Source organism: Mobula hypostoma, chromosome 13, assembly GCF_963921235.1.
Source record: "Mobula hypostoma chromosome 13, sMobHyp1.1, whole genome shotgun sequence".
Taxonomy (NCBI): Eukaryota; Metazoa; Chordata; class Chondrichthyes; order Myliobatiformes; family Myliobatidae; genus Mobula; species Mobula hypostoma.
Genome location: NC_086109.1, coordinates 40,020,706 through 40,046,707, shown reverse-complemented (window position 1 = coordinate 40,046,707; position 26,002 = coordinate 40,020,706). Strand labels below are relative to the sequence as shown.

At 41.6% G+C, this 26,002-nt stretch overlaps 1 protein-coding gene across 7 annotated transcripts in view; it reads right to left on the bottom strand.

Annotated features, from left to right (window-relative positions):
- Positions 1–26,002, bottom strand: part of LOC134355549 (neuron navigator 1-like) — a 664,756-nt gene that overhangs the window by 166,682 nt on the left and 472,072 nt on the right. For all 7 annotated transcript variants that reach the window (XM_063065565.1, XM_063065568.1, XM_063065567.1 and 4 more), the window contains one exon: positions 2,379–2,673. In XM_063065565.1, the coding sequence (XP_062921635.1) occupies positions 2,379–2,673 (295 nt within the window). The remainder of the gene's footprint in view (positions 1–2,378; positions 2,674–26,002) is intronic.

Here is a 26,002-nt window from a genome sequence, read left to right as displayed (position 1 = left end):
ACATTGCTTCATGGGCAAAAATACGACCATTTCTTCTCCACAAGATACTCCAAACCATATTAGGGGAACAATGATGTATACTGGCTTAGTCCTGATTGAGGACGACATGTTGGCCAGCACTTAAGAGAACATAAAAACGCAAACATGAGGAAATCTGCAGATGCTGGAATTTCAAGCAATACACATAAAAGTTGCTGGTGAACACAGCAGGCCAGGCAGCATCTATAGTAAGAGGTACAGTCGACGTTTCGGGCCGAGACCCTTCATCAGGACTAACTGAAAGAAGAGCTAGTAAGAGATTTGAAAGTGGGAGGGGGAGGGGGAGATCCGAAATGATAGAAGACAGGAGGGGGAGGGATGGAGCCAACAGCTGGACAGTTGAGACAGTTGGACACTGACTTCTCAAACTTCTGCTAATGCCCCACCTCCCCCTCCTACCCCATCCGTTATTTATTTATATACACACATTCTTTTTCTCTTTCTCCTTTTTCTCCCTCTGTCCCTCTCACTATACCCCTTGCCCATCCTCTGGGATTCCCCCCCCATCCCTTTTCTTTCTCCCGAGACCTCCCGTCCCATGATCCACTCATATCCCTTTTGCCAATCAACCTCTTCCTAGAGATGCTGCCTGGCCTGCTGCGTTCACCAGCAACTTTTATGTGAGTTACTTAAGAGAACAGTTGTTTTTCCAAAACGTAGTCAGCCACTGCTATATGAATAGCTAAATCAAAATTTAGCCCTACGTTTTATCTAAATAAGAAACCCTGAGACAAAGGTTCAATTGGTCAATGGCGTGTGAGCCTTGACTGAGGATAGACTTGCTGACTCAGAATAAGAATGCTAGGATTGAGCCAAATGGAGATCTTAAGATGACTTTAAAATGGGTGAGAGGAAATGTGGTAACTGATGCATAGCTTTTCTTGGCTAGAATATAGCAGTCCCAAGGGATCTTGTCAGGATTGTGAGAAGATAGTTACAAAGGAAAGAAATTAAACCCGAAACATCTTGGTGGCTCAATGAGAGCACTCTGTTAGTCACATTTAACTCACAAAGTTACAACTAGCATTCTGTTTTATATGAATAGCTATAAATTTGAAAGCATGCAAATTACACTGAGCATAATAACTGAGCAATGTCATACAATGAATAGGTAATTAAAAATTGAAGTCATTGTGATTCAGTGATATACCAGACTACATCAAAACCTAAAGTAAAAATCCTGAGAAATGAACCATTTTAATGCATTAAGATCTTTCTGGACATGCTTTGAAGAGATTGTTTCAAATTGATGTTGAAGCCAGATCATAAGTCATCCTAGCACAAGCATCATGCCCCTGTTGTGTTGCACACTTGATGACATCTTCAGTACAAATGGAATAAGTTTCTAACTTTCTGATGGAAATTCGATCAAGAGCTTCTGATCTATGATCTGCATTGTTATAATTGACAGTAAAACAAGTAGCGTAGCAAACAAATGTCAAGGCAGGTACAATGGGTGACTCAAAGGTGCCCAACTAGGCATTGACTGACTCTCAACTTTAATATTTAGTTGCTGCCCTTTTGCACAAAGAGCACTGAGAAAGACTGCAACACCTCGGTACTCTGGAGCCAGGCAAAGATACAGCAAAAATAGCCCTGGTGCTCCCATTGCTCTTGCTGACAATGGCCCAATTACAGCACGGAGCATTATTTGGCTGCTGCATAGCATCAGAGGGGTAAGGGAATAATCCCATTAAGAATCTAGCGTGAGCTTGCGGTAGCCAATCTACGCCTTCCTCCCTCATCTCCCTAGATTTGCTGATCTCCACAATGGCCATGAAGACTCCAATGTGGCCTCCATGGAGAGTACACTTCAAAGGTGAAGTGTACTCTCCATGGAAGTGAAGTATCAACTATCAAAAAATATAGAAGTGGTTAAGTCCTTCAGGTAGCTCCCATTTGTCAATATGCAGGTCATGATACAATGGATTCAAATGGGAAAAATACTCAGTGTCACCATATTTAGTTTTTGCTAAACCTTGATCTGATATTAGGGCAAAATATAAATCACATTTAAACTGCTATAAATTGTGAAATTCAGCTCCTAAGGGGAATAATTGTTTTTTTTTAAAGCTGGTTTCCTCGGAGAAAAGTGAGAAAGCAATGAATAAGCAAAGCTAGAGTCATACACTGTTCATCTGGGAATAAATGGAGATTACAGTGAAACAATTTCAACATGGAACCACATCATTTTAAAGGTCACAGTGAACAGAACAGGAAACTGGAAATGCAGGGGAATCTTAACCATAAAATTATTTGGAGTTTTGGCTAGCGGTGGCCTTACACATCCCCTCAAAATGTGTTTTCATAAAACAAGCATTGCTATTCCCGACACTTACCAGATGGTTTCAGAGAGCCTGTTCCTGAACTGGTCATTGGAGAAGTTACCCCTACTGGTGCTGCACTCTTTTTCAGTGAACTGGGTTGCACTGTAGGTTGTGGTTTCTTTACTTCTCCCTTTGTAGATTCGTCAGCTGATTCACTGCGAATGCGTCTCCACTTGGTGTTTTGATCCATCTTGATATTGCTGGCATCGTAGCCACCCTCTGACTTCTTCTGGCCTTTGCCTTCAGAGCCACTGCACCAGGTCAGACCACTCTCAACCATAGAACGCTTCTCTGCATCCGTCCGCAACTGCAAGGCAATTTATACAGATCAGATGACTAAATGTTCTCAGATGAAGATCCAAACATTCACAGTCGTCAAATAATATTAGAAAAAGGAAAACGAACCTCTAAAAATTAATACACAGTCAGGAATATGGTATCTAATTTATTGTGCTGCTTAACCTGGCTACTGAGTTTAAGGCTTACGGAGTTCAATCCAGGAAAGTGTGAAGTTGATACACATTGGATGGTCGAACTTGAAAGAGTACAAGGTTAATTGTAGGATTCATAAAAATGTGGAGGAACAGAGAGATCTTGGGGTCCAAGTTGATAGATTCCTTAAAGTTGCTGTGGAAGTTGATAGGGTGATTAAATAGGTGCACTGTATGCTGACCTTCATTAGTTAGGAAAATGAGTTCAAGACCTGCGAGGTAATGTTGAAGTTCTACAAAACCCTGGTTGGACTGCACCTGGAGTATTGTGTTCAGTTCTGATTGCCTCATTATGGGAAATATGTGGATGCTTCAGAGAGGGTGCAGATGAGATTTACCAGGATGCTGCCAGGATTATTGAACATGCCTTATGAGGAAAAGTAGGGCATACTAGGGCTTTGTTATTTGGAGCACACAAGTGTGAGAGGAAACTTGAGGTGTGGTGTGTAAGATGACAAGAGCATAGCTAGTGTGGACAGCCCGCCCCTTCTTCCCAAGGTGCCAATAGCTGATACCAGGGGACATCCTTTTAAGACGATTGGAGGACAGTTTAGTGGAGATGTCAGCAGTAACTATAGACTGGTGAGAATCACGTCAGTTGTAGGGAAATTACTGGAGAAAAAACTTAGGGTTAGGATATGGAAACCCATGACCTAATTAGGGAAAGCCAGCACAGCAGGGCATGTTTTTTTTTTGACAAGGTGACAAGAGAGATTGATGACAGTAGGGCAGTGAGTGGATGGTGTTTACATGGATTTTAGTAAGATGTTTGACAAAGTCCTCCATGGGAGGAAAATCCAGAAGATTAAGACATATGGGGTCTACAGCGAACTGGCTGCTTGGATTCGAAACTGGCTGGCACATGGATAGAGGGTAGTGTTTGAATAGACCTATTTGAGCTGGAGGTCTGTAATTGGTGGTGTTCTGCAGGCATCTGTGCTGGGACCTCTGCTGTTTGTAATGTATATAAATGAACTGGATGAAAATGTACATGGCTGGGTTAGAAAGTTTGAGGATCATACCAAGGTTGGTGGAGTTGTGGATAGTGTTGAAGACTGGCAAAGAATACAGCACAATATAGATCAGTTGCAGTTTGGGCAGAGCAGTGGCAAATGGAGTTGACCCCAAATAAACGTGAGGTGTTGCACCTAGGTCAGACAAATGCATGGCGACAGTATGCTGTTAAGGGCAAGATCCTTAACAGTATTGCTGAGGAAAGAGATCTTGGGATCCAAGTTAATAGGTCCTTGAAAGTGACTAAAAGGTTAATAAGGTGGTTAAAAAAGCTTATGGAATATTTGCTTATATTTTGTCAAGGCATTGAATTCAAAAATCAGGAAGTTACATTGCAACTTTATAAAACTATGGTTAGGCTACATCTAGTGTACTGCATACAGTTGTCGTTGCCCCACTACAGCAGGATGTTGAGGCTTTGGAGAAGGTGCAGATGAGGTTTACCAGGATGCTGCCAAGCTTGGAAGGCATGTGCTTTCACGAAAGGCTGGATAAACTTCTGTTGTTTTCCTCTGGAGCACCAGAGGCCAAGGAGCGATCTGATAGAGGTTTACAAACTTTTGAGAGGGACAGAAAGAGTGGACGGAGAGTATCCGTTGAAATGTCAAATACTAGAGGGCAAGCACTGAAGGTGAGTGGGGGCAGGTTCAAGGGGGATGTGAGGGGTAAGTTTTTAACTCAGAGGGTCATGATTGTCTGGAATGCGCTGCCTAGTATGGAGGCAAATATATTACAGGCTTTTAAGAGACGTTTGGATAGGCACATGGAATGTAAGGAAGATGGAAGGATATGGTCATTATGCAGGTAGGAGGGATTAGTGTTTGGGTGTTTTTGATTTGCTTTTTAGTTGGTTTGGCTCAACAATGTGGGCCAAATGGCCTGTTTCTCTGTGTACTGCTTTATGTTCTAGGGAAGCATTTTACAGAGAGAGGGGTAGGTGCTTAGAATGCACTGCCTGAGTTGGTGGTAGTTTCCAAAAGGGGAATGTAAGGGAGTTTTAGATAGAAATATAGCTGCATGAGATATAGAGCGATATGGGCTCTTTAGGTGGGAAGGATTGGATTGATCTTAGAGTGATCTGGAACTCTACAAGAAGTCCCGGTAAGTCCAGCTATGACCTATGGAAGGCTATCTTAAGAGTGACAAAGCAGTTCTGATCAAAGTTAGGGACAAAATCACATCTGTTTGCAGGCCAATACTTCCTACAAGGTGAAACCCACCATCATGAACGGCTTCACTTCCAGATGAGTTCCATGGCTTTTATACATGCTTCCAAAGAGAAATAAAACTACACCTCTGAAAATTCATACTGCATCTGGCAACCTGTGATCTCTGTCCAAGAAGCCAACATCAAGGTATCCTTTAAGAGGGTGAATTCTCGCAAAGCCATTAGGGCCCGATGGTGTACCTGGTAAGGCATTGCAAACCTGTAACATCCAACCGGCAGGAGTGTTCAAGGACATCTTCAATCTATCAATGCTGCATTCAGAGGTTCCACCTGATTCAAAGGGTATCAATCATACTACCATCCAAGAAGAGTAGCATGAGCTGCCTCAATGACTATCACACACTATCACACACGTGTTGGCATGTGGCCAGGTGGTTAAGGCATTGTCTAGTGATTTGAAGGTCGCTAGTTCAAGCCTTGGCTGAGGTAGCGCATGTGTCCTTGAGCAAGGTACACATTACTTTGCGACGACACTGGTCCTAATGCCCTTTCCTTGGACAACATCAGTGGCGTGGAGAGGGGAGACTTGCAGCATGGGCAACTGCTGGTCTTCCATACAACCTTGCCCAGGCCTGCGCCCTGGAAACCTTCCAAGGCACAAATCCATGGTCTCACAAGACTAACAGAAGCCTATAATAATTATAAACTCACATCTACCATGATGGAGCGCTTTGAGAGGTCCCTCATGGCTGGAATTAACTCCTGGCTAAACAAAGATCTGGCCCAATACAATTTGCCTACAACCACAACAGGTTTAGAGCAGATGCAATCTCACTGGCTTGCCACTTGGCTTTGGATCACCAGGACAACAATAGCTATTGTCAGGCTGCTATTTATTGATTACAGTTTAGCATTCAAAACCATTATCCCCCTTTGACTAATCAACAAGCTTCAAAATCTGGCCTCTACAAATGAATCCTTAACTTTCTCATCAGGAGACCAGTCAATGTAGATCAGAAATAACATCTCCTTGCTGGCAATCAACAGCAGAGCACCTCAAGTGCTTAGCTTACTGCACTCGTATGCTAAGCACAGCTCAAATGCCCTCTATGAATTTGCTGATGACACAACTGTTGTTAGCAGAGTTTCAGATGGTTACTAGGAGGCTACAGCAGTGACATAGATCAGCTGATTGAGTAGTGGCACAACAACAACTTTGCATTCACCATCTGTAAGGCTAAGGAATTGATTGTGGACTTCAGGAAGGGGGAGTCGAGGGAACCCACTCCAGTCCTCATCAAGGGGTCAGCAGTGAAAAGAGTGAGCAGCTTCAAGTTCCTGGGTGCAAGCATCACTGAAAATCTATCCTGGACTCAGTATTCTTATGCAATCACAAAGAAGGCTCGCCATTGGCTGTATTTCATTAGGAGTTTGAGGAGATTTGTTTTGTTACCAAAGACTCTTAACAAATTTCTACAGATGTACCATGGAGGGCATTCTAACTGGTTGTATCTGGTACGGAGAGGCCACTGCACAGGATTGGAAAAGCTGCAGAAGGTTGCAAACTCAGCCAGCGCTGTCATGGGCACTAGCCTCCCCAGCGTCAAGGATGTATCTTCAAAAGTCTAAAGATATATATCTTACTTACAATAAGAAAAAATATATGTAGTTTTATTTTGTATAGTAATTTATCGTACTATTTATATATTTCATTGTACTGCTGCTCCAAAACAACAATTTCACAACATATGTCAGTGATAATAAAGCTGATTCTGATTAGCTCAAAAGTTTAGCATAACATCATGTGCCAAAGGGCCTGTACTATATATCGTTATGTTCTATGTTTATAACCGTTCCAACGTGTAGTATTGAGCCCAGCCGCAATTGCTTGAAATAAACCATTATCATTATGGAATGTCAGCTCTTTCCTTCATCCATGAGTATCCAGTTAATTGTCTGAGGTGCATTTACACCTCCTCACACAGTCTTCTTTTCATTTACCCAAAAAAGAAATGCAAATAGAATCAATGCCAGGCGTATTACTATGTGCATTCTGCTTCTTTTGTATTTGCCATTGTAACTTGTTTCTACCACTCAAAATATTACATTTTTGAGCTTTCACATAGAATTACAAATTTAATGTTGTTTGTATGGATCTGGGACAAATTTATTCCAATGGCTTTATGCTCTTTGGAAATTAAATAATGACCAGTTAAATCTGTTTACTCCAATCTCAGTAAATGTTCTGCTTCATCATATTTATAACTTGATCCCAGAAGGCGGAAGAAGATATGTCAATCTTCTCCGAATGAAATCTTGGATCTTTCGCAAATGTGTTTCTTTCATCCATGACCAAGGATTTTTTTTATGGACAGTTGGTTTTAATACTCTAAAAGCAAATGAAACTTGGTAAATATTAACAGATGATAAAAATATCTTTATGCAGCTTGATATTGCATGCTGAAATGTTGTCATTTTCACATATCAGCCAAAAAATGAAAATTATATTGGTTTAAAATGTAGTGTGGAGTGTTAAAAGATCACACTATGGATATCAGGGGAGATAAAAAATGTTTTAAAATAACAAAGCTCATTCCTATTAAGAAAGAGACAGTAATCTTTTAATTGCAATGACTAACCATTTTGATGGATGAAGGGAGTAACACTGTCTGTGATTCTCTCTCCATGGGAAATAAAGCAGACAATTAACATTCATAACATTTATGATGCATTGACTCAACTCTGATAATATTTTCCATAAATATGGAATGACCTGTAACATTCAATGATATTATGCCATAAGAATTTACTAGAGATCATGAAAGTGTGGTAAATTACAAAAAAGAACATCAGAAAGCTCCCAAAACTCACAAATACTGATTAACCTTATAGTGCTCCATTAAATTCAGATTAACATTGCTGAAGATTCAGCAGTGTGCTTAATAATATTTTAGAACATTATTGGCCTTGGCAGATATCAATTTTGCAAACCAGTATTCTGCGGAAAATTTGAAAACATCGCTTCAAAGCACAGATAAACTAGTGTGGATTTTATCTGGAGAAAATATAATAAATTTCAGAGTGGAGGAAATTGTATTTTATTTATCATAGAAGATAAAAATTATTGAAGAAAATGTTGTGTGTAAAATACATGATTCAAAAAACATCAGGGATAAAATAATAAGGACCATTCTTGCCCACTATACATTTTAGTTAGTAAAATTTGTAAATGTGTAGTTTAAACAATTTTGAGGTACATACAAGTTATATGTATGTGCACAATGTACCTCAATCATCCCTTACCTTTGGCCACTGTCCAAATGAATGACTATCTTCAGATCCGATCATCCCCTATTGCTCAAACATGTCCTGAGGTGCAAATTACTTTCACTGTACGATCAGATTTAAAATTGTAGTAGTACACACTCAGTTTAATATCATCTCTAAAAATAAAAAATATAATTATCCTCAGAGACTTATCTCTAATTTCTTTCTCCATGAATGCATCTTTAAGGCAAAAACTGAAGTCATATTAAGAAATAAATGCTCTGATTTTTGCAGATCCTAAATAAAATTTGCCATGTCTGTACAAATGTTCAGCAATGAGCTAACATTTGATTTTGGGACACTTTTGTGGTTCATCACTTCACTGGGCTCCAATTACTTCTCTGCTTTGCTTTCGTTTTGATTTTGATGGTGCTCTAATAATATTGGAGGAAGCATGCAGAACTTGACATGGTTAAAATAAAAGCAATGTTGGGCACAGTTATGCGTTTAAAATCAAGTTCTACTCAAAGGAGGAAACTCCAGTTAGGCAAGCGAAAGGCTATTCCCGCTCCCTCCGGATAAACCGGACCTGGTGGCATCAAGATGCATCGTCACCGAGGAGGACGATAGAAGGGCCTTTCTGAAGATAAGTCCAAGGAAGGCGACGGGCCCAGATGGCGTCCCAGGACGGGTTCTCCGAGCCTGTGGAAGCAAGCTAGCTGGAGTGTTTGCTGACATCTTCAACTGCTCCTTGCTTCAGTCTAAGATCCCCTCGTGTTTTAAGAAGGCAACGATAATCCCAGTGACGAAGAAGAGCAAGGTGGCATGCCTGAATGACTATCGACCTGTGGCTCTGACATCAATTGCTATGAAGTGCTTCGAGACATTGGTTATGGCACACATCAACCACAGCCTACCGGTCAACCTCAACACTTTGCAATTCGCCTACCAGAGCAACAGGTCAACGGCAGATGCCATCTCTCTGGCCCTACATTCCTCCTTAGAACACCTGGAGAATAAAGACACATATGTAAGGCTCCTTTTCATTGACTACAGCTCTGCCCTTAATACCATCATTCCAAATAAACTGATTCCTAAGCTCCGGAACCTGGGCCTTAGCACTCAGATCTGCAGCTGGATCTTCAACTTCCTCACAGACAGGACCCAGGCTGTAAAAATAGGGGGCAAACTCTCCTCTACAATCACTCTGAGCACCGGTGCCCCACAAGGCTGTGTACTCAGCCCCCTGCTGTACTCACTGTACACCCATGATTGTGTAGCCAAGTTTCCATCAAACTCAATATATAAGTTTGCTGATGACACAACAATTGTAGGCCGTATCTTGGGTAATGATGAGTTTGAGTACAGAGAGGAAATTAAGAACCTGGTGGCATGGTGTGAAGACAATAACCTATCCCTCAACGTCAGCAAGACAAAGGAATTGGTTGTTGACTTCAGAAGGAGGAATGGATCGCACGACCCAATTTACATCAGAGGTGCGCAAGTGGAACAGGTCAAAAGCTGTAAGTTCCTCGGGGGCAATATCACAAATGACTTGGCTTGGTCCAACCAAGCAGAGTTCACTGCCAAGAAGGCCCACCAGCGCCTTTACTTCCTGAGAAAACTAAAGAAATTTGGCCTGTCCCCTAAAACCCTCACTAATTTTTATAGATGCACCGTAAAGAGCATTCCATACCAATAAACTGGTATGGAAGTTGTCCTGTCCGAGACCGAAAGAAGCTGCAGAAAATCGTGAACACGGTGCAGCACATCACACAAACCAATCTTCTGTCTGTGGACTTACTTTACACCGCACACTGTCAGAGCAGTGCTGCCAGGATAATCAAGGACACAACCCACCCAGCCAACACACTTTTCGTCCCTCTTCCCTCCAGGAGAAGGCTCAAGAGCTTGAAGACTCGTAAGGCCAGATTTGGGAACAGCTTCTTTCCAACTGTGATAAGACTGCTGTACGGATCCTGACCCGGATCTGGGCCGTAACCTCCAAATATCCGGACCTGCCTCTTTTTTTTTTTTTTGCACTACCTTACTTCCCATTTATCTATTTTCTATTTATGATTTATAATTTAAATTTTTAATATTTACTAATTTTAACTATTTTAATATTTAATATTTGTAATCCAGGGAGTGGGAAGCACAGAATCAAATATTGCTGTGATGATTGTACATTCTAGTACTAGTTTGGCGATGATAAAGTATAAAGTATAAGGCATTAGAGCAATGCAATCTGATGGACAGGGCAGGAGAAAGTACTTCCTTCAACTCTTTCACCGCTTGACTTCACTGCTTGGCAAAGTCTTTTGTATACCTATTGGATTACACAAATTTCCTTTATTTTAATAAGCTAACCATTAAGAAATACTTGAACTGCATATTGAATTAGGAAATCTATCAATCATAAAATAAATAAAAGCCCACAGTAAAAGCTCATACATAAAACATTCTGGACAGTCTCTGCAAAAGATCTACGGTGCTTTTGTTTTTCTTATTTCTTCTTCTTGTGTTTGGCTAGAAAAAAAATTTATAAATTGAGACTTAAAGTTTGAAAGCATCAAAGTGACAGCGTTTAACCCAAGGATTTTGAGTGCAGATAGTAATGATATAGTCGAAGGTTTGGGCATAGTACAGGGTTGATGGAAGTTACCAGGGTTTGATTTGCCACATATGCATTAAGGTACATTATCATTTGAGAAAAGAAACCAGGAGCAGGTTGTGCAGCTCCTCAAGCCTGTCCTGTCATTCAGTATGATCATGGTTTAATCTCCACCAAACTTTTGTCCCATTCCACAAAGGCAGTGGCATAAGAGCAGGGTGGGAGCTACCCTTGAGCCTGGCGGTACATACACTCAGGCTTTTGTACCTTGTGTCTGATGCAAAGAGGAGAAGGGAGGATACCCAGTGTGGGTGGGCTCTTTGCTTCTTCACTGAGGCAGTGAGAAATATAGACTGAGTCTACAGAGGGGAGGCTGCAGGCAGCAATTTGCTCAGCTGTGTCTAAACTCTCTGCAGTTTGAGCTCACATGCAGAGCAGTTGCCATACAAAGCCACCGTGCATCCAGAGCGGACGATTTCTCTGGTGCATTGATAATAGTTAGCATGGGTTGACGGGGTATGCCATATTTCTTGAGCCTCCTGAGAAAGCAGAGGCACTGGTGAATTTTCATGACTGTGACGTCTACATGGTTGGGACAGGAAAAGCTATTGGTGATGTTCACTCCTAGGAGCTTGAAACTCTCAACCTAAGTTCCCCCAGGATCAATAAAGTATGACTATGATTAATCACCTTGGGAAACAGGAGCGTATGCACCACTCCCCTTCCTGACTGAATGACCAGCTTTTTTGTACTGCTGACATTGACGGAAAGGCTGCTGTTTTGACAACAAGTTGCTATGCTCTCCGACTCGTCGTTATTTGAGATACAGCACATTGTGGTGGTATAATCTGCAAACCTGCAAATGAAGTTAAAGTAGACTCTGGCCATGCAGTCAAGGGTGTACAGAAAGTAGAGTGGAGGGCTGAGATCGCAACCTTCTGGAGCACCAGTATTCAGGATAGTCATTAGATTAGATTATGAGGACACTCCGTCCTCGTTTATTGTTATTTAGAAATGCATGCATTAAAAAATGATACAACATTCCTCCAGAATGATATCACAAGAAAACACAGGACAAACCAGGACTAAAACTTACAAAACCACATAATTATAACATATAGTTACAACAGTGCAAAGTAATACCACAATTTGATAAAGAGCAGACCACGGGCACGGTAAAAAAAAGTCGCAAAGACCCAATAGCCTCATCATCTCACGCAGACAGTAGAAGGGAGAAACTCTCCCTGCCACGAACCTCCAAGCGCCGCAAACTTGCCGATGCAGCACCATTGGGAGCACCTGACCACAGCGGACTCAGTCCGTCCGAAAACTTTGAGCCTCCGACCAGCCCCTCCGACACAGCCTCTCGGAGTACCATCTTCTGCTGAGCACTTCGACCCCACCCCAGCCGCCGAGCAACAAGCAAAGCTGAGGACTCGGGGCCTTCCCCTCCGGAGATTCTGGACCACACAGTAGCAGCAGCAGCGAAGCAGGCATTTCAGAAGTTTCACCAGATGTTCCTCTGTGATTTCACGTCCGTCTCCATCAAATCAGGATTGCACACGGCACCCTACTTGACAAATAACAGACATCACCACCGAAATGGCTGCTGCGAGCTGCATCACGTCGCCATCTTCTCCTCCCTCCATGGTGGAGGTGTTGCTGCCTCTCCTTATTGATTGTGGGCTGGTGGTCAGGAAGTCAAGAATCCAGTTGTAGATGGAAGCATTAATTCCCAGGGTCCAGAGATTGGTGATGAGTTTGCTTGGAATTATAGTGCTGGGGGTGGGGGCAGTAGTCAGTAAACAAAAGTCTAACATAGGTGTCTTTACTATCCAATTGCTCCAGAGATGAAGAATAGGGCCAGCGAGATGGTGCTTGTAATAGACCTGGAGTTGATGCATGCCATGACCAATCTTTCAAAGCAAAGCGAACGGGCAGTAGTTAATTAGGCACATTATCTTTGCTTTCTCAGGTACCAAGATGATTGTGGTCTTCTTAAAGAGGTGGGAACCCCAGATAGAAGCAGGAAGATGTTAAAATTTTTTGGAAATACTCCCGCCAGCTGATCTACACAGAATTAAGGAAGTAGCCAGAGGTACCATCCGGGTCAAATGCTTTCTTCTGTTTCACCCTCTGGAAGACAAGTCTTACCTTCACAAAAGTGACTGAAGGTTCAGGTGCACCGGAGGTCGGAACCCATTGAGACCACTGAAATCCAAGCAGCTGTACCACTTTGTCGTGAACGATATTTAATCTGGACAATATCTCCAGTGCAACGTTTATTCCTTTCAGTTCTGCTTTTAAAGTTAACATGGTAATGGGAGTGAGATCAGAAAGATTCCGCTGGGGCTTCAAGAGGTCTCTGTGGTAAGATAGGAACAGAATGCACCCGTTCTCCCTGGGTCACAGGATTACAACAGATGAAAAAGAGGTGATACAGAACCAGAGCCCATCAATTAGATGGAGCAATGGCATCACTTGTCCAATTTTTTAAAAATGTTATTAATGGACTGGTCACTGGTTCATTTTTAAATTTTTATTAATGCACTGGCAGGATTGAAGGCAGTGATGAATCAGAGAAAAGAAACCAGACAGCTTTTTCATATTTTTGAGTCAAAGCATTTTTCAAAAGTATGGACACACTCTATCTCAAGGAGGGATGAAAGAAACAGACTTGAGGCCAGGAACAATAATTACTCTGCTCCCAGTGACCCACATGAATCAATACCATGGGGTTCTTCCCCTTTTGTTGTAGACTGTCCATTGAACTCACCTGCAACTAAGCAGGTTCTCAGCATGCACTGTCTAGCAACATGACCTAAGCGATTTCCAGCCCTCCTCAAAACCAGGCTGAATATTAATGGGATATGGCATTATATTTTATGAAGCCATAAGAAGTATAAATTAGTTTACCTGATAAACTTAACAGGAATTGGTAAAATTACAATTTTAAAGTAATTTTGTGGCCTGAAAATGGGCTGAAATTTGAAGGCATTGGTTGCCTGAGTTCAGGAAACAGAAAAAAAACCAACAGAATCAACAATCAATATCTGAACCTTCCGAATCTCTGCTGTTATTCCTTCCTCTCAATTAAATTGCCATTGTTAAGAAGCTCACCTTCGTACCGGTAATAGCAGGTCAAGCACTGTACTCAGCTTCTGAAATGAGATTCTGCTCACTCCCACATCTTTTCAGCCAATGTCTGTCATTAAAATCATGCAGGACATTTCATAGTTTCAATCCTACTGCGATGAACCACCAAATCAGCAAATCCAATCACCACAGCCAGGAATGGAATTGATAAGTGAAATGTAATTTAAAAGCCAAGATCCTGCGATCAAATTAAATCATAATTTAATACATAAAATAAAGATAGTGAACACATGAAAGTCAACTAAAGGAGAATTCAGTTATGTGTTAAATATTTTATTAAGTCTAATTCAAATCATTAAGTAAAATAATTACGAAGTGTACACATTGGGAAGTCTTAGGAAATCTATCTTAATTTAGAGGGTTAATTTCTTAACAGATTATCACAGTGTCTTTATAGTAAACACTATTATATTATTATTTTCATCACACATAAGCAGAAAGAGATGAGAACCCTTTTGAAACCAATTATTTGACATTAATTTTATAATCAAGTTGCTTCCAACTATTTAATGGGGTTGACTGAAAGAACTGACTGAACACGTTCGTGTATTGGACATAATATACACAGTTGAATACTTAGCAGGGTTGTAAACTCAATAAGATCCATCATGGTCACAACCTACTCCATGACTGAGGATATCTTTTAAGAGCAGCATCTATCACTGAGTACCCTCACCATTTGGGACTTGCCCTATTCTCATTATATCATCAGGGAAGAGGTAGAGGAGCACGAAAACCAATACTCAATGATTCAGAAACAGCTTTCTGAACAAGCCACAAACTCATGGACCCTACCTCGCTATTCTTTTATTGCACAACATATTTATTTTTGTAATTTATTGGAATTTTATGTATTTGAAAAGTAAATACTGCTTCAAAATAACAAACTTCATGTCATACATCAGTGATGATAATCTTGATTCTGTGCAGATTGAGCTCAAAATGTCATTTTACCTAGACAAAGAATGAAAATAATTAAACCCCGCAGATTGTGAAAAACTGAAATAAAGACATAAGTACTAGAAATATGCAGTCCAGGCAGCATTGGTGGAAATTGAGACAGAATTAACATTTAAGTTTGAGGACCATTTGTCAGAGATGACAGGGGTTTTCAGAGATATCTGATCACTTGCAGAGATATGCCTATGGATTCAGGGTGTTGGACCACATCCAGTCAAATGCACCAGCTAAAATAAAAGGGTTTAAAACATGAACAATCTTGCTCAAGCATTTTTACGTACAGCCAGCAAGAGTACAATAGAGCAGGTAGAGATTAATAATCTTTTACAGTACTAAGACTGAAAGTAACAAAAATATCAGGTAATATCATTCAAGAATGAACTAGATGCCTGAACATATATTAGGTTTACGGCAGCCAAACTTGGGTGAATGCGTTTGGTCATCCTGAGACACTAAACAGAGATTGCATCTCCAGAAAGAGATAAAACCTTATGGAAATGTTGCCACTCTTGCCTAATCCGAAATGATCTTGTCTCACTCACAGTTTATGACTAAAAGAAAAACTTGATCTTCAAAAACGATTCTAACCTTTGTTCCCAGATAATCGTAGAATCATTGAACTTCTGCAGTATAGAAAGAGGCTATTCAGGTCATTCAGTCTGTGCTAGCTCTTGATAGTGCAATCTTCCCAGGCCTCGTCTCATCTTCTGTGCTAGTTCCCTAAAAACTTAAATTCCCCAATCTTTTAAACATTTATCTATTTGCACTTTAAATACCCCCAGGCTTCCAAAACCTTCTGAGGTAGAGCATTCCAGAAATTTATTAGATTTTCAAGAAACAAAGTTGCTATACAACTCTGTTTGAATGACTACCCCTAATCTCATAATTCTGGCTCCTTGTTCAAGATTCTCCCCCGATGGGAAAATAAGTCAAATTTCTTGACTTATATTTCATGACATATGTCATGACTCCCTAGAATCTTCATGTGTCAATCAGATCCACTCCTAAATCTCCTTAACTCCAAAAAATATAGCTTTAATTTCTGTAGCTGTTTATGACAGAATACTACTTGCGTTCTGGGAATTAGAATGGTAAATCTCTTCTGAACTGCCTCCAGTGCCAGTATATCCTTCCTTAACTATGGGGTGAAAACAGCACTCCAGGGAGTGACCTCACTAGCACACTGCACAATTGTAATAATACTTTCTGGTTTCTAAACACCAATTTTATTGCATTAAATGCCAAAATCTCCTTGTCTTTCTAATCATTTGCTATATCTTCCAGCTCACTTTCTTGTTTGAAGAAAACCATCAGCATGGTACTTGTGGTCCCAACACACTACAGCACTGTTATATTAAGATAAGGAATGCCTACCAATCCATGCTCAGACCACAGTTCAGTAAATCTGATCACTTGGCTGTCTTTCTCCTACCTGCATACATGCAGAGGCTAAAGAGCAAAGCTCCGGCAATTTGAACAAAAAAAAAGGTGGTCAAGGGAGGCAGAGGAGTGGCTTCGAGCCGGTGAACTGGGCTGTGCTCAAGGACTCAACTGTGGATCTGAATGAATACACCATGGTTGTCACAGACTTTATAAAACAGTTGCAAACAAGAGTGTCCCCATAAATTCACTCATAGTCTTCCCCAGTAACAAGCCCTGGACAAACCACGAGGTCAGCAATCTGCTGAAAGCCAGATCAGAGGAATACAAGTCCGTGAGTTACAAGTGCAACAGGTATGATCTCCAGAAAGCCATGACACAGAAGTGACAATTCCGGATGAAACTTGAATTAACTTAGTAAGCTCGACATTTGTGGCAGGGCTAGAATTCTGTCAGTACGTACATAGTAAAATTAAGCAATATAGGCAACAACAGGGCTTCCCTTCCAAATGAACGCAACGCCTTCTATGCTCACTTTGACGGTCAAAACATGGAGGAGCCATCGCAAACTCAAACAGCTGCCAATGATCTGATGACTTCAGTCTCTGAGGCAGATGTCCAAGTAGCCTTCGGCTGGGTGAACCCACAAAAAGCATCTGGCCCAGACAGGGTACCCAGCCAAGTACTAAAGACCTGTGCCGATCCACTGGCTGGAGTATTCACTCAGATCTTTAACCTCTCGCTTTGGCAGTCCAAGGTACCCATCAGCTTCAAGCGGACTTCACTTATACCGGTGCTGAAGAAGAATGTGGTAAAGTGCCTCGATGACAAGCATCCAGTAGCTCTACATCCACTGTAATGAAGTGTCTTGGAAGGTTGGTGATGAACCATATCAACTCCTGCCTGAGAAGTAACTTGGATCCACTCCAGTTTGCCTACCTGAGCAACAGGTCCACAGCAAATGCCATCTCATTTGCTCTTCACTCAAACCTGGAACATCAGAATACCAAATATGCATACATCAGGAGGCTCTTTATTGACTACAACTCAGCAGTCAATACAATTATCCACTCAAAACTAATCAATAAGCTTAAAGACTTTGGCCTCAACATCTCCTTTTGCAACTGGATCTTCGATTTTCTCAGTTCGGATTGGCAACAACATCTCCTCCGCAATCTCCATCAGCAAAGGTGCACCACAAGGCTGTGTGCTCAGCATCCTGCTCAATGAGCTTTACACTTATGACTGTGTGGCTAAGCACAGCTGCAGTGCCACATTCAAGTTTGATGATTTCAGCACTTTCATTAGCTGAATCAAAGGTAGTGACCAATCAGCGGGAAATTGAAAATCTGGCCGAGTGGTGCCACAACAACGACCTATAACTCAATGTCATCAAGACCAAGAAGTTGATTATTGACTTCAGGAGGAGGAAACCAGAGGTCCAACGGCCAGTCCTCATCAGAGGATCAGAGGTGGAGAGGGTCAGCAACTTCCAACTTCTTGGTGTTATCATTGCAGAGGACCTGCCCTAAGCCAAGCACGCACAGTGCAATTCTGAAGAAAGCATGGTACCACCTCTACTTCCTTAGGAGTTTGCAAAGATTCAGCATGACATCTAAACCTTCTACACATTTGTAGTGGAGAGTACATTGAGTGGCTACGTCACAGCCAGGTATGGAAATATCAACGCTCTTGAACGGAGAATCCTATGATAAGTAGTGGATATGGATCAGTCCATCATGGGTGAAATGGGTGAGCATATCTACACAAAATGTTATTATAGGAAAGCAGCATCTATCATCAGGTACTCCCACCACCAGAGTCATGCTCTCATTTTGCTGCTCCCATCGAACAGGAAGAAGGTACAAGAACCTCAGGACTCACGGCACCAAGTTCAAGAGTAGGCATTACTCCTCAGACATTAGGCTTTTGAACCAAAGGGGATAACTTCAATCAATTTCATCATTGAAATGTTCCCACAACCTATGAACTCACTTGCAAGGGCTCTTCATTTCATGCTTTCCATATTAATAGCTTATTTATTTATTTTTATTATTTCTTTTTTTTTGTATTTGCACAGTTTTTTGTCTTCTACGCAACTGGCTGAACGCCCAAGTCGATGCATAGAATAATGGTTATTACTTTATTTTGGATTTACTGAGTATGCTCACAAGAAAATGAATCTCAGGGTTGTGTATGGTGACATATATGTAATTTGATAATAAATTTACTTTAAACTTTGATTCATGCAAAGGAATAAATAAATCCCTCTGTATTTTGCTCATCTAAAATCTTTTTCTGTTTGGACAGCAGTCTTCTTTTAGATTTCTCTAGCCAAAGTGTACAAGCATACACTTTCCCACATTGAACTCTATTTGTCTCCTGTTCAATTTATCTGTATCCTGTTACATCGTCCAAATATCCTCTATGCAATTCTCACTCCTCCAGCCCTTCTTTTGAAGTTACTTTCTTTTCTCCATCTAGCTCCATCTGCTTATCACCCATATACCCTACATACTCAATACCTCATCTCTGCCCCACCCCATTTGTCCACTCCTCTCTTATATGGACCCACTCGTCACCTTCCTCTCTGATCAGATTCCCTAATCTTTGTTGTCTTCACTTCTCACCTCCCAGCCTCTGTCACTACCTTCTCTTCTACCCGCATGTCTCCATCTGTCCATTCACTCCTTCTTCACCTGGATTCTACCTATCTATGGCAAGCTCCTGCCTCACCCCAACTCTAGCTCTCTTCCTTCTACAATCTCGGTCCTGATGTGTAGTCTCAAAGCCATCCCTTTGCCTGCACAGATGATGTCGGATCTAATGAGTTCCACTGGCATTCTGTTTTATTCCATCTTTATCGCTATGTGCTTCCCTATCTATTTACCTTGTCATCAAACAATCCAGCTTCTCCATTCTAATCTGACAGATTAAACCATTCAAGTACATCTTTGCTGCTGCAATGGAACACAAATATTAGGCTCTCAAAATAAAACAGAAAATGCTGAAGGATGTCGGGCAGTATCTACAAAAAGAGAAAATAATTAAGGTCTCTAGGAATTTTTGGCACATTGTCCAGAGCAGGGTTTCTCAGCTGGGGTTCTATGGAACCCTAGGGTTCTGTAACAGGTCGCTAGGGTTTCCGTGACAGGTCGTGATTAAAAATAAACATTGTTTTTTGAACTTTGCGCGATCTGCAATGCTAGTGCTCGCAGTGGTATGCAGTGATCGAGCAGACCCGTTAGCAATCTTGTTAGAGCTCTCTCAGCCCAGAATGCCAGTGCTCAGTAAGAACGTGTTTATTTGCTTGCGTCCATTCTCAGTTTTTAACGTGAGATAAGGGAGGCCATTGATCATTGGTGAGCGTGGTAGGGGAGGACAGCAGGCTGATGAGGAGCGTGAGGTGCATTTTCCGAGTATTGAATAGATTCATCGAACCTGGGCTGTGATGTCAGCCTCTCACTCCCGAACTATCTCCCCCAACTTCCCCTTACTGAACAAACTCTACCGGTGTGGTAGAAAACTGGAGGGAAGTTTTCATTCTAAAGGAGGTGTTGTGTGGCGATTTTTGAAGCTGAGGTGTGAGATGGAAGAGACTGTTTCTAAACCTAGGCCTACGGACAATTCTGATAAAGGTTAATGATGAAGAATTACAAAATCCTCTGAGTTATTTCACTGCACTAGTGCACACACACAAACATCCACCTTTTTTTTACAAAACTATAAAAGTTTATTTATACCACAAATACACAAAGCACAAACATTAAGTATTTACATGACAGTGAATAAATTCCAATTAAAATATGATTACTTCTGTCTATAAGTCAATTCCCAGGAAGCCTGCTGCTCGTGGAAATCCCCTACTGTGACCGCATGCTCCCTCTCCAAGAATAGCCAGGCACAGACGTATCCTCCGAAGAGGGGCAGGCAGTCAACCCTGGCAGAGCCCTGAACTTTCCGCCACTTAGACCAGTGAATGGCCATCCTGGCCAGGCCCAGGAGCAAGCCCAGCATCACGAGATGCTCTTTGCATACTGAATGCCCGTATATCAGGATCGCAGGGCTGAAGTGCAGCCAGAAACTGAGCAGCAGCCCCGTCAGATACTCAAACAGGGGCTGCAACCTCTCACCTTCCATGTAAGCTTGGGACACTGACCTCTCCCAGCCACAGAATAGACAGGTGGACAGGGTGTCAGTGAACCTGTTGCACGGTACTGCTCTACGCAACACCTTCCCCCCCAGGTCTCCAATGTCCAGGGGAAGGACCCCTCCACTCCACTGCCAGATGGTGAAACCGATCGCCAAGGTGAGTCGGGCCGGCAGATGAAGCAAAGGAACTGAAAGGTGTGCAGGAGCAGCCCATACAAGAAACGCATCGGAGCGTCACGGAATGGCACAGTAAGCATCACTGTGAGATGGTTCACATTGTGTGGGACCCTCTCCTGCGTGCTATCCCGAGGCATGGGTCCTTTGAGCACTTCCGGCCCACCAGGCGGTAGTGTAGCCAGAACCTTTCCACTTCCCGTGCCCCCCTCGACACCCACCATGACAGCATGGGGGACCAGCCCCTGTCACAGATAGCGTACATCCCCCGCTGGTGCAGGAGCACCCTGTCTGGATGAGACTAGACCCCATACCCTCAACAGCTCTTGGTAAAAGTGAAGCAGTTCCCTCAAAGCAGCAAGGCTGATGCTGACCACTGGAAGCTGTGTGCCCTCCAGCAGGCAATGCCCTGGCAGAGAAAGTGCATCGCCAGCGCATGCCATCTTGGCGGGTGGTCACTGTACAGGTATCTCTGCCAGCTGGGTGCACACACACACACCAGTGACCGACCGTCCTCAGCGATTGGAAGACTCAAGGCCGTAGCAGAGACCCAATGCCTCCTGTTGCCTCAGAAGTCCACCAGCCTCTTCTGAGTCCTGGAGACAGAAGTACAGGGCGGGACTAAAGTAATCAGCCGGTACCATATCTTTACAATGAAAGCTACTTATAATGGGTTTTACGTGGACTGGTAATCCAAGTATCCTATTTCATTGTGCCTGGTCTGTGGCAAACAACTTACAAATGTAGCAATGGCTCCAGCAAAATTAAAAAGACACTTAACTACAAATCACGTAAAAGTGCTGGTTATTTTAAATGACTATTGAAATCTCAAAACAAGCATATTACAGCATTTGAAAATAAAGTATCAGTCAGTAAGAAGATTCAGGAGGCAAGTTACTTGTATCAATTGTCGCCGAACAATTGATACTAGAGCATACAATCATCACAGCAATATTTGATTCAGTGCTTCGCGCTCCCTGGAGTACAAATCGATAGTAAATATTAAAAATTTAAACTATAAATCATAAATAGAAAATAGAAAAGGGGAAGTAAGGTAGTGCAAAAAAAAACCGAGAGGCAGGTCCAGATATTTGGAGGGTATTTGCAGTCTTATTGAAAACCACCTAGAAGAACTGCAGAACAAAATTGAAGAGTATTTTTCATCCCTTTCAACACAAGAGTACGACTGGGTGAGGGACCCTTTCTCTGAATCTTCTGCTTAGCCTGAGAACTTGACTTTGAGAGGAGAGGAAGAACTTTGTGAGCTGCACTCTGATCATGCACTCAAGATGAGATTTACTGACCTGCCCCGAACAAGTTCTGGATTTCTGTGAAAGAAGAATATCCTGTCATTCATAGGAAAGCAAAGAACATTTTGCTGCAGTTTTCAAACTGTGTTTGAGCATGTGTGAGCAAGCTTTTTCTTGTTTAGCAAGAATCAAGAGCGAGGATAGAAATCCTGTCATTTCAGCTGAAGGTATCGCAAGTCTGACCCAGAATTGAGAAATTTACTATTTTTGCCTTAGGAGTTTTTAAAATTGATGAAAGAGAAAGAAAGAGTAATTTAAAGAAAAATAAGCTAAGCTTAATTATCTTTTGTTTTCAGAAAAGGTTGGCTAAAATTTCATTCTCTACTCAAAAGAGTATTGACAATTATTTTTGGACTATTACATCTACAAACTTACTGATCACACACACTTACAGTGAGCTCTAGATATATACTTTTATGCCCGGACTCCCCGAGACCTGGAAGTTATTTTAAAGGTTCCTCCAGGGCGAAACAGTTGAGAAAGATTGTTCTAGAGTCTTCATATCCTACTTATAGTGAACAACAAAACAGGCATGATACTCCAGTTATGGCCTACCATGTGCTTAATACAGGGTTAAAATAATCAGTCCCAAGATGTACTTAAAATGCATTTTGAAAGTTATTTGATAAAATGGGCCTGACAGTTATATACATACATTTTGTGCAGAGTTGTAGTGTGCCAAGACTGATGCTAATCAATTGAGATTAACACAGTTAATAGCACTTTATGAGTAAGCTGTTGATGGCTGTCGCATGTGAAGGTCCAAGCTGTGGCAATTAAACAAGTAACAAGAGCTCAATTACAATGACTGAGATTCAGAATTTGTGACAAGAATGGATGCTGTTATCCCAGTCTCCGTAAGAGTGCTTTGTAAAACTTGTAATACCATTGTTTACTAGATATTGCTCCTATCACTTCTCTTTTAATAGGCAATAAATTCTATGTTCAAAACTGAAAAGGCACATAAAAATGATTTTATACATTGTTTTCTCATAGAACATGATCTGGTGCATGAAGTCAGCAAGTTAGATTACAACTTTTGGAAATCAGAGGATTGGCAGACACTAGAGACTGCAACTTAACCAAGAAGCTCTGGCCACTTCCTTTGGAGTTAAATAGCCAATAAGTACAGCTCCCTGCAGTCACCACAATGACAGGCTGTACTTTTCAGTGATGCCTGCGGAAGAACACTAAGCAGGTAAGGGGCCTGCTTAACAATTTTTACTGAGAGGATATAAACCTCATTTATTACTTAGATATTAGGACCTCAATTATATAGATAAGATACTGCATTAATAAGTGGCAGCCAAAGCTGCCTGATAAATGGTGCAGGCTATGCTTGGATTAGACAGGAATAGTGAAGTGATGTTCTGATATATAAATGATATTAAACATTCAGAGAAACTGACTTTATCAGTTATCCTGTGTTTTAGGGTATTAATCACTGAATTTAGGCATCATTACTTAATGTTTTCTTCAAGAAATTGGGCACAACCTTGTGCAATTCTCCTGGGATTTCAGATTCTGAAATATAGGCTGTGCACCTTAATTAATAACATTAGGGGATGCTGTAAGTAAAGGGCAATATTAAGTCCTCCTGCTATCCTGCTAGCTACTGGGCATCCAAATCTGCTCCTCCACACTAGGGATGCTTCCCTGAGATGATACAGAATTGACAGCTAGTTTTCTACATTTCTCAGTTTTTCTCATAATCATCTGAATAGCCAAAACATTCTTCAATATCATCACTAAGGCACCTTAAAGCTGCTCTTCTTTTACTTAATTTAATCCTTCAACTGAAGCAGCTAAGACAAATTATTCAACCAAAGACTCTTCAATGGTCTTACACTAGTTATATGAGTGGTGAAGGTGAAGGCCACAAATTTAGTTACTGGAATCATCCTTTTATTTGGTGGAGGTTGATCCCATTGCGTCTGTTTTAATAGGAAATAATTTCTATGTTCAAACAAGAAACATCGGTGAATACACTTACGCAATTTAACTTTAACATTCTGGCTACTTCCTTTGTTTTTAAATATCTACTTTCTGCATCTCACAGGAATGATCTCAATGACAGGTTTCATATCAATTATCAACTAAATCCGTTGTCCAAAGACTTTAAAAGAAAACAAAGAAGTGGATCCACAAACACAAGAAAATCTGCAGATGCTGCTGTTTATACTGACATCACCTCTCTAAACCCACAAGGCTGGATTTCCAATCTTTCCTTCTTTTATAGATGTGAATTTAATTACCCAGCTATATGTGTATACTATATCCAATGTGGCATAACAAATGATCCTTACCTCCCTCAAACATCTTAAGAAGATTTAAAAGTGACATTATTAAAAGAATATTCAAGGTAGGCATTGGTTCAGACTCAGAATCAGACCAACAGGTTTATTTTCACTGACGTATCGCGAAACTTATTGCTTTGTGGCAGCAGTACAATGCAAGACATGAGAAATTACTCTGAATTACAATCAAAAAGAAATAAATAAAGTGAAAAACAGGCAAACACGAGGAAATCTGAAGATGCTAGAAATTCAAGCAACACACACAAAAAGTGCTGGTGATTGCAGCAGGCCAAGCAGCATCTATAGGAAGAGGTACAGTCGACGTTTCGGGCCGAGACCCTTCGTCAGGACTAACTAAAAGAAGAGATAGTAAGAGATTTGAAAGTGGGAGGGGGAGGGGGAGATCCAAAATGATAGGAGAAGACAGGAGAGGAAGGGATGGAGTTAAAAGCTGGTAAGTTGAAAAACAGGAATAGTGAAGTGATGTTCTGATATATAAATGATATTAAACATTCAGAGAAACTGACTTTTTCTACCTTTGCCATTGGTGATTACAACAGTCATAGAACCACAGAACATTACCGCACAGAAACAGGCCTTTTGGCCCTTCTTGGCTATGCTGAACTATTTTTCCGCCTAGTTCCACTGACCTGCACCTACACCATATCCCTCCATACACCTCTGATTCATGATACCCGTCCAAGTTTTTCTTAAATGTTAAAAGTGAGCCTGCATTTACCACTTCATCCGGCAGCTCATTCCACACTTCCACCACTCTCTGTGTGAAGAAGCCCCCACTAATGTTCCCTTTAAATATTTCCCCCTTCACCCCTAACCCAGTCATTATGAAGGAGCGAAAAACCTGATCTAAGAATATGCACCCTCTTTATTTTTGACTCTGACTTGCGTTTCATGCCAAGACTCTTTCATCAGGAACGGGAAGGAAGAGGGCCGGTGCCGGAATAAAGGGGAAGGTAGGTAGGTGGGGGAGGGGGGAAGTGGGAATGACGTGAGGAACGGGGAGATGATATGTGGAAGAGACAAAAGATTGAACAAGATGGAATCTGATAGGAGGGCCATAGAATAAAGGAAAGGAGATAGGAACCAGAGGGAGGAAGGTGTTGGTGATAGGCAGGAAAGAGAAGGGATGAAGGGGCCAAAGGCATAAGGGAAAACAAAAGGGGGCAGTGGTTACCGGAAGTCAGAAAAATCAATGTTGATGTCAAGACGACCAAGATGTATTGTGAGGTGTTGTTCCTCTAATCTATTTCTAACCACAGCTTCTCAGTAAAGGAAGTCGTGGACAGACATGTTAGTGTGGGAATGGAAAGTAGCATTAAAGTGGCTGGCCACCAGGAGATCCTGGATATTACGGAACAAAGGTGCTTGACGAAGTGATCCTCCAATCTGTGTCGGGCAGCACTGGGAGACTGTTGTAGACTGTCAAAATGTTAATTGACCTGTGATTGTCTCCACCACACTAGTCTTCAAGAGAAGTGACAAGACACAGAGATCGGCTTATACCTGCAATTGGTACTGTTGTACAGTAAGTAGGTTGCATACTCATCCTCCCTTTCCTTCTACTATGGTGGATTTACTGATTTGTATTGCATGCATGGTGACTCATGCTAATAGCAGGCTTGCAAGTCATCT